Raw genomic sequence first — 14,356 nt, 5'->3', positions numbered from 1 at the left:
CTCACACATGCTAGGCAAGTTCTCTACCACTGAGCTACAACCCCAGCCCCTCATTCATCTATTTTCATGTGGTGCTGAGGATGGAACCCACCCACTCGTGCTAGGCAAGCACTCTACCACTAAGCCACAACCCCAGCCCTTGGTTTATTCTTGATGAGATTGTGAAAGATTCTTTTTTAAATTTTAGAAACCTGGCTAAATTAAGATTGTGTGTTTTATCAAGATAATCTCCTGTGCTTCAGAATGTTGTCTTTATTAGGTCTTCGATTAGTAAGACTACAACTTCTCAATATTAAAAAGCTGAGGTGTTTTTCTACATCTATGTAATTTTTTGTATTTGCCTTTGAAATATTTTAATTACTACTTTGTCTAAATGAATATTTATCTCATAGCAACCTGTGATACTATTTTAATTATGTGTTTTAAATTGATATTCTTGACAATCTTTTCCAAATAAAACCCTAAATTAAATCTTTTGGCCTCAAAGTATCTTTAGAAATTTTGAGGGTCCCTGGAACACCTTGAAAGATTTGTTCCCTAGACCTATAAAAAGAGTGATATTAAAATAATTAGGCTGATTTACTATGTGAAATTGCTCGAGAAGCACTGTCAAGTAAAGATGATGTTTAATCTTAGCTTATGCTTGGGTAAATGTTACAAAGTATTCCAGAAATTTTATGAAATTTCTAGAAACCTGATATGACCTGGTATAATGTTTTCATTCATATTTTCAGTAATATTAAAATGTTTTATGCCATAGAAATAATCTCCTTGTCAACTGTGTTATTAATATAATAAATTGATTATCATCAAATTTTTAATGATGGTCATGATTTTTGTCATTGAGAAACAGTTAATCATTTTACCCTGATGCTTTCCTGAAAGCTTTTACAAACAATTACAACTTTTAAGTAGTCTATCTTCAAGGAGATTCATGGAAGTTTCTCAAACATACATATTCCTGGTAACTTTAAGATCATACCACTAGAGTAGATGAGAATGTCCAGAACTCTAATAGGAAAAACTGAAGATTCAGGAAATTGCTAATGAAGATCAAGAATTTATGACATGGGACTGAAAAATCAAATTAAAAAATTTTGTTTTTTAAAGATTTATTTTGTTTGAAACACTGCTTCTTCTTTATAATGTTTTGTTTTCAGGAATACTTTCTTTTCTTTAGGGTACTAACAGTTTATAGAAATTTTGTATAGTATACTTTTGTGAATGAAGAAGAAAAGTCATGTTTTCTCCCTACTTGATCCCTCCAGAATTTGAAAGGTATTATTGAGTATTCTTATCTTCATAGCAATATAGATATTTGCACAGGTTCAATAAGAATTTTCTTTCTGGGGCTGAGGCTGGTTCACTGGCAGAGTGCTTGCTTAGTGAGGCCTTGAGTTTTTGATCCCTAGCACTGGGAAAAAAGATGTCTTTTTGTAACAGTACAAAACTGAAAGCATTCGTTATATTAACAAGTCATTGAGAATGCATAGAATCAGATGATTAGATAATTTTAAAGCAATTTGAAATAACACACACACACACACACACACACAGGCTTACTACTGTGTGTACATAGTTCATTGACATGGTTGCCTTACAGATAAGTAAGGATTACCACTTCTGGGTAGGAATCCCAGGATATTTCAGACCTTGAGAAGAGAGGGATTCATCCAAATGTATACAACTGAAGGCAAAGTACTTGGGTTGGTTTTCTAACCTCTAAAGGTTTTTGAAGTCTCATATGAGATGCCTTACTGTACTTTAGTGTTTGTGTGTGGTGCTGGGGATCAAACATAGGGCCTTCCACATGCTAAGCAAGTGCAATACCTATGAGCTGTATCTCCAGCCCCAAGATTCCTTGTTAGTGTTCCCACAAAGCAGACTTCAAAAAAAGTATGTGCAATCAGTCTATTCTTGCTGTACTTATATAAATAATCAGGTCAAGTTTAATGACACTAGGCTTATTTTGCAAATAAATTGGTCCTAATTATTGTTTGAAAAAATGGAAGTAGCTGTTAGAGTGATAAGCTGTAGTCCTTATATGAAGACTAAACTCTATAAAAAACTCCTGAACAAGACCTGATGAGCTACTTGGTTGGTAAATGTATCCAAATGCTAGGAAGGTGGTACTTTCTACCCCAACTCCAGGGAAATAGAAGTCCCTGCCCTCGGGACTCTTCTGTATCTTGCTCTACATATTTCTTCCTTAGTATACTTTATAATATTCTTTTAAAATCATTGTGATTTGAATATGAGGTGTCTCCCAAATGTTCCTAAGTTAATACAGGAATATTCAGAAGTGAAATAACTAGATTATGAGAGGTGTAACCTAATTACTCCATCCTACTTTGAATGGACAAACTTGGTAGTAACTATTGGCAGGTGGGACATGGCTGGAGGGATGGTTCACTAGGGGGTGTGCCCTGGAAGGGTTCATATTTCCTGTGGCCCCTTCCTCTTTCTCTGCTTCATGGCTTCTGTGAGCTAAGTAGCTTTCCTCCACTGCACTCTTCTGCCATGATGTTATACCTCACTTTGGAGCAGTGGAGTTGGCCCACAATGAACTGAATCCCTAAAATTGTGAGCCAAAATAAACTTTTCCTCCTTTAAGTTGTTCTTGTGAGGTATTCTGGTCACAGTGACAAAAACCAAACTAATACAGAAATTAGTATCATGAGTGGCATAGTTGCTATGCCTAACCTAACCATGTGGTTCAGAATCTTTGGACCTGGTTTGCAGGAGAGGTTTGCATATGTTTGGAGATGGAGGTTGGAGAAGCCAATGTTGTAAACAGAGCATACTGGGAGATTCCAGTGGAAGCTCAGAACAGAATATGGTAAGAATGCACACAATAAAGATTGTACTTCTGAGGTTTCAATGAGGATTCTACTAGGAATCAGACTAGAGGCCATCTGTATTATATTCTGGCAAAGAACTTGTCCACATTTTGCTAGTGTCTTGAGATGTTAGGTGAGGCCAAATTTAAAGGTGATAGAAGAAATTCAGTAGAAGAAATTTCAAGGCAGCGCAGCATTAAGGTAGTAGCACAGATTTTGCTGGTAGCTTCTTGCTAGGTTTACTGTGAGAATCAGGAGCAGAAAGAAGAGCCCAAGGGTTTTTAAAAAATCCTTTTGTCCAGAACAGTGAAAGAAAACTTAAGTCAAGAAAGTTGTGAGTGTTGAAGAGATCATAGCTACTAAAGAGACGTTAAGAACTTTACAAAGACACAATAGGAAAAAATGGCTTGAGGGCAATTTAGGAATTTGCAAGATCGCACCCACTGCAGGCTCAAGGTTGTAAAGGAAAATCTCCTTTGAGAACAGATTCTAGGGGCAACCTGCTTACACTTGGGGTCCTAGGGAGTTGTTTCTCCATGCTCAGCTGCCCAGGTACTCAGAGGCTGCTGCAGCTGTGATTCCAGGGCACCAAGCTACAGCTCCAAGCTGGAGGCAAACTTTGGCATCATTTACATGACGCTGGTTCTGCAGGAATGCAGGATACTAAAGTTAAGTTAAGGGAACATGGAGGCTTCTACCAGATTTCAAAGGCAGTGAGAAGCCAGGCAAAGTATAGCAGTGTCTGTGTCCCTGAACCTGTCCCTAAGAGTGTGATATATGAAGGTGTTAAAGTAAAGTCAATGGAGACTCCAGGAATTAAGAGATGCCATATGAACTGCTTAATGAGAAAAGCTGCTGGCTGCAGAAAGAACCAGTCTAAAAGACAGCACATGTGCCCTGCAAACAGCAAGGCCAAAAGGACAGGGCCGTCCCAGTCCAGTGCAGAGAATACCTTGTTGCCATGTGTCCTAGAAGCTATATGCAGAATTACCTGGCCTGTTTGCCTGGGTGGGTTTTGGTCTTGCTTTTGCCCTATCCCTCCTGTGTATGTTGCCACTCCTCCATTTTGGAATGAGCATGTTTACTCTGTGCCATTGTCTACTGCACATGCATATATGTAACTTGCTTATAATTTGTAAAGGGATTTGGAATTTAGCTTGAGTCTCAGATGAGAATTTAGAGTTAGACTTTTGGGCAATGCTGGAACTGTTAAAACTATAGGGACTCTTGGAGAGGAACTGAATGCATTTTGCACTGTGAGATGGACATGAATTTGGGGGGGGGGGGGCCAGGAGCAAAATGCTATGAATTTGGGAGTGTCTCCCAAAAGCTCTAATGCAGGAATATTTAGACGTGAAATGACTAGATTATGAGAGCTATAACATAATCGGTCCATCCTACTTTGAATGGACTAACTAGACAATAACTGTAGGCAGGTGGGGGGATGGTCTGGGGAGGTGCATCACTGGAGACCTCCTCCCTGCAGCCTCTTCCTCTTTTTCTTTCTGCTTCCCAGTCACCATGAGCTGAGTAGGTTTCATTGTGCCTTCTGCCATGATGTCATGCCTCACCTTGGGCCAGGGTAATGGAATTGGCCCACTATAGACTGAACCTCTGAAACCATAAACCAAAATAAAATTTTCCTCCTCTAAGTTGTTCTTGTTAGGTATTCTGGTCACAGCAATGAAAACCTAACTAACACAATAAACAACCAGCAAATTTAAATAAAGTATTTTCCTGAGTTCTATGAATTGTTTTGGCAAATTAATCAAACCCAAGGAGGGAGTCATAGGACTCCCAACTTACAGCCAGTATGTGAAGAGTATAGGCAAAAAGCCAATACTTGTGATGGGTATCTGTAACTGAGTGCAGTCTTGTTGGGCCAAGTCCCTAACTGGTAGAATCTGACTCTAAGTAGAGAGTGTCATTAATTGAGATGAGTTAAAAGACGTCCCACTGGTATTAAAAGAGTTGTATAATTGCTCAGGTTGGAAAAAAAATTCATATGTAGAGAAACAGTTGCTTTCCAATTCAGGAAACAATGAATGCATTAGTTTAATTTCTGAAAAATTCTCGGGAGCAGAAGAAAAAGGAGTTATGTTATGTTACTCACATAACAATATGAGTATTAATTCCAACCCACCAGTTAATACCTCCAAAAAGTTCCCCATAAATTAAGTTCTTGGCTAATGAAAGAGAAATTTTGAGATACCTAGGAAGAAAAAAATGAAAAAAAAAAAAATACATATGCTAACTTACCATATAGGAGTTGACTAATAACCATTTTCTATGTGTACTATAAAAGTTAATAAATTACAAACTGATTATAATCATGCAATAAATGGCCAAGGTCTGGTAAAGATGTGTGTAATGAAAGACGGCAGTAATCTTATTTATTAAAACAATAATTATCAACTACAATTTAACACTAAGGAACCCAAAAAATGTTAAAAAGACAAAATGTCCCAATTTACTGCACTAAGCTCGCTTTCTCTATTAATTCATTAAAATACCTTTTTTCTGTTTTTATCCAATTTTCAAGTGAAGATTTTATTTACTAGAAAATATTCTCCATCAAAGTAGAATAAATGTCTTTCAATTGAAACTAAAAGTTTTCCATAAATTTCTTATAATAAAAATTGCCCAAAGTACATATAAAATTAAGAATCAATGCTAATTATTGTCAACTTACAGTAAGGAAGAGTTGGATGTGAAGTCATTCTTCTGACATTATTAATGGCTTTCTTAATCATCTGGCAAAAAAAAAAAAAAAAGAATTATTTTATAGTTTCAATAAAAAGATTAAGAATTTCAAATATAGGGCTGGGGGTGTAGCTCAGTGGTAGAGCTCTTGCCTAGCATATGTGCAGTCCTGGTTTTAATATCCAACACCAAAAAAAAAAAAAAAAGATAATAAATAGAAAAAGATAAAAAAGTAAAATAGTGACAGGAAAGTCAATTATTTATTTTTATGTGACTTTACAACTTCCATTATGAATACTAAACTTACTAAACATATTAACATTAAGATTAATATTAAGTTGTTTAATGGTGCTCCTGCCAATTCTCTGATTGTACTAAATTTACTGGAATATTCATGAATAACATAAAGTTAAAAAGACAGAAGCATGTGAAAATAAAAGAGATAAATAGAAATTCAAGTTAACTTTGATAGTTTGGGACAATTAACTCATCTTATTATTTATTTATTTATTTATAGTACCAGAAATTGAACCCAGAGGCGCTTAACCACTGAGTCACATCCTCAGCCCTGTTTTACTTTATATTTGAGACAGGGTTTCGCTAAGTTGCTTAGGACTAGCTAAATTGCTTCACACTTGCAATCCTCCTGCCTCAGCCTTCCCAGCTGCTGGGATTAAGTCATGTGCCACCACACCCAGCTATTAACTCATTTAAAAATCATGCTTTGAATGATTTAACTAGCTTGTTAAATAAGAATTTTAAAAATACACAAAATTAAAGGGAAATTTTTAATTTGTAGACTACTTCTTACTTGTACTGCACCATAATTATAGTTACATGATATTCTAAGTCTCAGGTAGATTTTTTGTTGTTGAGCTTTGGGCTATTAAATTGTTCAATTAGCTTGAAATCTGTATAGAAGATGAGGAGTTGGTAGGAAGAAAAGAGACTACTAGGTCAGCAGAACTGGTGAGGGATAGAAAAACTAGAATATATATGAATGCAATCATACTCCCAAACAGCAGAAGTTGATTATAACAAATATACTTTTTTTGTATTAGTATTCATAAGTCAGTAGAATGATAGGATTAAAAAAATATTTTGTCAATTCTCCAGATAAAAAGAAAAATTGATTAGTATCACTTTTTTTAAATCTCATATTTAAATTCCATGCTCTTAAAGATGCCTAAAAGTTCCTGTTCTTTTTTTCATCTTTTTTTTTTTGGGGGGGGGGGGGGGGCGGGGTATAGAGGATTGAACTCAGGGGCACTCAACCACTGAGTGACATCCCCAGCCCTATTTTGTATTTTATTTAGAGACAGGATCTCATTGACTTGCTTAATGCCTTGCCATTGCTGAGGCTGGCTTTGAACTTGATATTCCCCTGCCTCAGCCTCCCTTGCCGATGGGATTACAGGTGTGCGCCATGTGCGCCAAGGAGCAATTTTTTTTTCCTGAAAGCACATATTGAACATTGTAAGACAAAAAAAAAAAAAAAAAAAAAAGAAAAGAAAAAAAATCATTAACTACCAGCGGAAATTCATATAAAAGAGAAGGACCTTATTCTATTGGCCTTGCTTTCTTGAAAAAAGGATGAGTCAATCCCAATATTTATGTTCACAAATCATGACAACCAGAACTAGAAAGCTGTCCTAAGATGTAGACAGGAAAAAAATTCAACCCTAACAGAAATTTCAAAAATAATTTCTATTTATAATGATTTGGAGTATAAACAAATTTTTCTATTCACTGACAATATGTCCAACACTATTCTTAGGGATCATCAGTCTATAAGGCAGTCAGAATATAACCTCTAAAAGAGCTTACATACCAGAGGGTATAAAAAGACAACTAAACAATGATGACTTGCTGATTTCAACAATTAATAAGTACTTTCATAAAGATGATAAAATTAGATAATAATGGATGATAGGGGATGCAGTGATGAGGGACAGATATCTTTACTAGGGAAGTCAGGTAAATCTCTGGGAACATGAATTGAGATCTAAATGGTAAAATAGAGGAAAAGAGCATGTTAAGCAGAAGACAAAGTAGAAGTTCTGACATGGCAGTAAGACTAATGAGTTTGAGAAATAGAAGCCAATGTAAATACAATAAGAAAAACCAAGTGAAGAAGGAGACAAGGCTGCAGAGGCAGGCAAGGGCTAAAACTTTTAATGCATTAGAGGCCATGTTAATGACTTGTTCTTTTAAAGTTGTATAGGAAAGGGCTGAGGCTGTAGCTCAGCGGCAGGGTGATTGCCTAGCACGAATGAGGCACTGGATTCATTCGATCCTCAGCAACCCATAAAAATAAATAAAATAAAGGTATTATGTCCATCTACAAAAAAAAAAAGTTGAATTTTTAAGGAGGGGAGCAACAATCTGATTGATGCTTTAGAAACATTTGTTGCTCTGTATAGAACAGAGTGCAAGAGACCAGCAAGAAAGCTGTTATAGGAATTGTACTGTATTCTCTGAAGCTGGAAAAAAAAAGAGTCTATTATTTCTATGCATATCTTCTGTATATTCTCTTTAAATTTGACTTCAAAATATTATAATTAAATTCCACAAATTTAAACATATCTGTCAACTGAAAAAAATCCAACTATATTAACCAAGTCATGTCATTTGAATAATTACTAAATTGCTTTTCAAATTCAATTTAATCCTTAAAACAGTGGCTCCTGAAATCACTAAACTAAGAAGAGTAGAGGGCTTTAAATTGAGCTCTACCACAAATTCAACACAGTGACAAATTGAAACACTTGATTTTTTTAAAACTCAAATTTCATTTAAATGAGTAAGGATGAAATGAGTAAGGAGTAAGGATGAATGAGTGAGGAGAAAACAGCTACAAGAAATAATGCAAAGAATTATATGGTTTTATTAGCTATAAAGAACTGCATTAAGTACCAAATATTAAAAAGTATTATTAAAGATGATAGAGCCTTTCCTTGAACAATTACCCAAACTAATTGATAAAACTTTTTTTTTGGTCAGGGAAAATATTTTACAGGACTTATAAAATTTTAAAACAACAACAACAAAAAAACCCCTGCCACTTAGAAAGTCACTGAAACAACATGTGTTTCTTTGATTCTATGAATCAATTCCTATACCTTAAGTATCAATAAAGAAAAATCTTGAAGGTATAAATATGGATCACCTATTAGGTGATCAGGTTTCAAATAGATCCCCCTTCACTTCAGAAAAAAATCTGTTTCCATTAATATTTATATCACATTTTGCTTATTTTTTTTTAAAAAAATTGTTTTTGTTTAAAAAAAAAGATATTTTGTCTCTGTATGAAGAAAAGGACTGGGGCTGTGGTTCAGTGGTAGAGTGTTTGTCTCGCACATGTGAGGCACTGGGTTTGATCCTCAGCACAACATAAAGAAAATAAATAAATAAAATACAGGCATTGTGTCCATCTACAACTAAAAAGGGACCATTTTTACTATTAAATGATATTTTCTAGACCAGGGATTGGCAAACCATTTTTTATAAAGTGCTGGACAATAAATGTATCAAGCTTTATGAGCATATAGTTTCTTAATAATGCCACTGTACCATGAAGGCACCCACAGGAAAAATATAAATAAAGGGTCTTGGCTTTTCCTATAAAAATTTATTCATAAATGTACACTAAAATAGAATTTCATGAAATTTTCATGAAACCATAAAATGCATGACTTTTTTTTAGACCCATTGAAAAATTAAGGGTTGAGAACACAGCTTGTGTTAGATTACTTGTCTAACATGTGTAAGGCCATGGGTTACACCCCCAAATACCTAAAAAAAAAAAAAAAAAATTAAGCATTGCTCTTAGTGATGTAGCTATTTAAATATAGACTATGGGCTCGTTTTAATCTATCCTGTGGGCCATACCATGATTAAACCCGCTCTGAACCATTAGGTTTCAAAAAATTATTAATTAAAATATACTTCTTTGGTTTTAAAACAAAGCATACTTTTAAAATAATTTTATGTATTTTATGTATGCTTACTTTTAAAATTTATTTTAAAATAAACTTTTAAAAAAACTTTCAATTATCCTTTTTTATCCATTAACCAAAATGGCAGAGCTATCAAAAACCTAAATATCTTTAACTTTACATACCACAGATGCTCCTCTGCCAGTCTGTGTACTACCAAGCCACGGCATGTTGATTGGAGTGCCAGGATTACTATGTGTATATGGCGTTGTGCCTTGAACAGCTGTTAAATCATCATGAGCATGTATAACCAAGAAATCTTCTGATCTATAAAGGAATGTCAACCAGAATGAAAACAACCTATCACTTCTTTTTTTTTTTTTTTTCATCTGAGAGCTCTAACATTGACTCTTTCCCTTTAAAATAAATTTTCTTCAACTCTTACTCCTAACTCACAATGACTTTCATACTCAATTTCCATTCCCTTCACTTACTCTCTCTCTCCTAACTCTTACTTTCCTTTTTGAAGCTCCTGCCACCCATTATTTACTTTTTACAACATTGGGTTCTACTCTGCTTATACTTTAGTAACATTCCTTTTAAAAAATCTTTTAAAGGTTATAGTTCAGCACATATAGTCCCAAATATAACATTTTTGAATAAAAACAAAGTATAAGCATACCCTTTGGTTTCCAATTCTACATCATCATCTACCCAAGTATAAATCTGTGTAGCCAGAATTCCAGAAACATCCAGTTCTTGAACATCATGGCTGGAAGCAATTGCTATGCAATTTCTATTTGCCTGAAAAATAAATCATACGGTAATTTTTAAATAAGAAAGCACAATAGATACATTGGCTACTTCTGAAAATAATCCCTAAAAATAATATTTTAAACTAACTTAAGCAATTAAACTTTTAGTGAGATAATCATAAGCTTGAACTTTGAGATATGTTTATGTTCTAGGAATTCCAGTACATCCAACAGAAAGTCAACTATGAATGGTAGTACATGTATCAGCTTATTTGCTCTCCCAGCACTCTCTCTCTCTCTAGTCTGCTAGAATGCTACAATCTCCCTAAAGTTTGCACAACTCAAAACTGTGAAGGGACCAGGTGTAGTGGCATACACCTGTAGTCCCAGCTACTCAGGAGGCTGATGTGGGAGGATTTCTTGAGCCCAGGAGTTTGAAGCCAACCTGGACAACACAGTGAGATCCCATCTCAAAAACCAAAAAAAATTCCCAGTGCAATAAACAACAACAACAACAAACCCCCAAATGTGGAGGAAGATACTAAAGAAGAAAAAATCTCTGAAAACTAGAGAAAGTAGGGAGGTAAGAAACTCTAAAGACATATGGTTAATTAGTTAAATAAAATAATATCACTCTCTCCTAAAACCTTTCAGTTTCAGGCAAGAAAAACAGAGGTAGGAAAGATTCACAGAGAAAAAGTATATGGGCAAGAAAAGAGAGGAAGAAGTATGCCAGAAGAAATCACAAATGACAAGTTGGTCAGATTAAATTATGTAAAATTTTAAAGATCTATGAATTAAAAATGCACATCTCAGGGATGTAGCTCTGTAGTAGAGCAGTTGCCTAGCATGAGCTAAGCTCTAGGTCTGATCAGAAGCACTGCAAAAAAAACCAAACACATCTCAAACAGAAAACAGAAAGATACCGATGGCAAAGAGAAAATACGATTACTCTATTATTATGTGAAATGCTAAAGCATTAATAAGTAAAGAAAAGGATAACTAGACTATTGAAGATGACTGTCCATGGATCGCTCCAATTTTGAATGTCTTGTGAATCACTGACTGCCCTTTTTTTCCTGTAGGATCATTCCCAGGATGTTTATACAGTGATAGTTTTCTCCTTCCAGAGCAAATGTCAGGTATGCTTACTGTCCATTAGAAAAGACCTGGGTTCACTAAACTGAGTGATCCTCTCCTATAACATGACTTATTGCATGTGCAGGTACTGTTTCTATATGGTTCCCTTTTGTTGTTTCTCAGTGAGAATCGTAGCTCAGAGAACCAGTGTGAAAATGATGATATTCTCGCTACTACTCTTGCTGTCAGAAATAAAGTCTTTTGTCTGTGATTCAGGATTCCCGTATCTTCAAACAGCATCCATTAAACTGTGAAAGTTAACTTGTTAGCTTGAATATAAGGTCAAATCTCATAAACTTCACAATTCTTGATATAGTTCCCAACTAAACAAATAGGGAAAAGTTCAATCTCAATGATATTAACAACAACAACAAAAAAGAAATATAAAGCAAAACATATTATTTCTCAATTATAACTTAGCAAGGATATAAAAATATCAAATCTGGAGAAATAATTAAACAAGCATACACTTACAAGTGACACTTTAAATATATGAATGATTACTCATTACTAGTTACTTATATACAAACCCCTAAAAGAAAAAAGCTAGTTAGTTGTATTGGATAGACTATTTTAAATAAAATTTTCTTCAGAAAGTGGCAGATGAGTACAGTATAGACAAAAATTTTATATTTGACATATGTATACCATGTTATAAACACACTACAATATAAGAACTGCTTGACAAAGGACCTAATTCCAAATTTGCCTGCTTCAAGCAGAGTTAGTCATTGTTCAAGTTTCTGAGAAAAATGAGACGAAAGATACAGGGAAATAAGAGGACAGAATGACAAAGGAGCTGGCTAGGAAACAAAGAGAAGACAGGCTTAGCATAAAAAGATGAAGAAATAACTGGTGTAAGAATTTCTGAATGAGTAATTCCACAGGATACATATCTAAATTACATAAAATTATTGCAAATTAGGAACATATGAACACACATGCATGCACTTGTACACACACATATGCCTTCTTTATCCTTTAGGAATACAAGAAAAAAGATAACATTTATCTTTAAATTAATGGAAAGACAACAAAACAAAAGTGACTAGAAACTGTTCAATAAGGCAATGAAGGGAGATAAAAGGGGAAAATTACTAAGACAAATTTCAACACTGGACGATTATATCTAAGGCTACCTTTACTATTGGAACTTAGAGACATCTCTAAGGAGGATGGTAAGTATAAGTCTAAGGAAAACAAAGAAAACATACTAATTGGGAAACTACTGGTAGTGAGAGAATTTATAAGCCACATATAGGCTTAAATTAAATCAAATAGCAAGAATTATATTTAACATAATCATAAGAAATATAGCAAATATTTTCTTTGTGTTAGGTGCTATTATCTCACATAAATTCTAAAGTTATTGCATATATAAATAATTTATATGCTTTTCTCTATAGCAATAAAAAAATCTTATCAGTTACATTTCCCAAATTATATGTTAACAAAATCACATTACCAAATAATATAAATAATTTATAAAATAAAAAAAATGATTCAGGGTATAATTTAAGAAGTGTGAAGTAGTTTTGGAAAAGAGAAATAGAGACATTAAATAAACTTACTGATTCTTCAACTATGAACATGTAATGATTAAAGAAAAGAAAAAAATCTATATACTTACTTTATTAACAGCAAATGCAGTAATGATATCAGATTCCTTATGAATAATTCTTGCTTTACCTCCAGGATATCCCAAATCTGCTTCTATCTACAAGGAAGAAAATAAAATATGACTTTAAGAATAGGCCAAATAGTATGCTAGTCTAGCATCTGATACTTGCATAAATTATTTAAAGAAAGTTTTTTTAGATATTTCAATTCCAAAGGTGCTATTGTATATAATTCCTAAGATTGGACAAGGGGAATTTAATTTTTTTCAAACTTGTTTTTTCACATTTTTAAAAAGATAGTTGATACAACACAGAACTTCATTAATTGATTATACTCCCAAGCTATAACGAATTAACTTTAGAGAACCAAAACATTTTAATTAAAACTTATTTACCAAATTTCTTAGTACTATAATTCTTATAGTATTTTATTTTTTTGGTGGTTTTAGGGATTGAACCCAGGGCCTTGTGCATGCAAGGCAAGAATTCTACCAACTAAGCTATATCCCCAGTCATTTAATAGTATTTTATATATTTTTATGTTAAATGGTCAGATGGTGAATATTTTAGGTTGTGTGGACCACAAATGGTTACTGTTGCACATTCCTCTTCCCGCCCCTCCCCCCCCCAAACAGTGCTTTAAAAATGTAAAGACCATTCTTTGCTCATGGGTTATACAAAACCAGGTGGGGTTTGACCAGGTATGTATAGTTTACTGACTTCTGGTCTAAATAATTTTCTATTTATAGAAACCCCGAAGACACGGTAACTCCTCTAAGCCAGTAGAAGTTTAGTAAACCATAATTCAATGTAGTTTACATAAGGGGAAAATATCTTACATTCCTTTACCCTAAAGAAAGTGTATACAACATCTTTAAATTCAGAAGAAATTATGTAAAATCAATTTACTAAAATAAATAAAAGTTTGAATGTGGAAGCAATTATTAAGAGTTTGAAACACTGCTTAATGTAGGGTATTACTTCATTTTATTTTTCCTAACCTTCAATCTTTTTAAATGAATTACAAAATGTTTCACCGCTTACTATAAAATGCAGAAAATATTAACTTGTAATTAGCACATAACAAATTTATTTCCTGAAAAATTTAGATAAAAATATCACTAATGCCTATCTGCTGACCACAGAATTCATAAGAGTTCAAAATATTTTTTTAAATGACATCAGACTGTTCAATTGCAGAGCTGAGAGAGATTTATACAATAACCAAATCAAAATAACCACTATGAAGAGAAAACCATAGTCATTAGATGTTAATGTCAAATATATTCTAATCTAAAATATGATTTGCTTACAAACAAAAATATTTCAGTAGTGTTTGCTGAACATTCTGGCTTGAGAAT

At 33.8% G+C, this 14,356-nt stretch overlaps 1 protein-coding gene across 1 annotated transcript in view; it reads right to left on the bottom strand.

Moving 5' to 3' along the window:
- Dmxl1 (Dmx like 1) overlaps positions 1-14,356 on the bottom strand; it is a 329,055-nt gene that overhangs the window by 183,304 nt on the left and 131,395 nt on the right. The window contains 4 exon segments of the mRNA XM_058578056.1: positions 5,533-5,593; positions 9,667-9,808; positions 10,164-10,285; positions 13,007-13,093. Coding sequence (XP_058434039.1) covers positions 5,533-5,593; positions 9,667-9,808; positions 10,164-10,285; positions 13,007-13,093 — 412 coding nt within the window.

Source organism: Marmota monax, unplaced genomic scaffold (genome assembly GCF_021218885.2).
Source record: "Marmota monax isolate L192 unplaced genomic scaffold, Marmota_monax_Labrador192_F-V1.1 WCK01_AAM20220418_F8-fsc00373, whole genome shotgun sequence".
Classification (NCBI taxonomy): Eukaryota; Metazoa; Chordata; class Mammalia; order Rodentia; family Sciuridae; genus Marmota; species Marmota monax.
The sequence above is the reverse complement of the archived record's forward strand: the minus strand, read 5'-3'. Positions and strand labels throughout refer to the sequence as shown.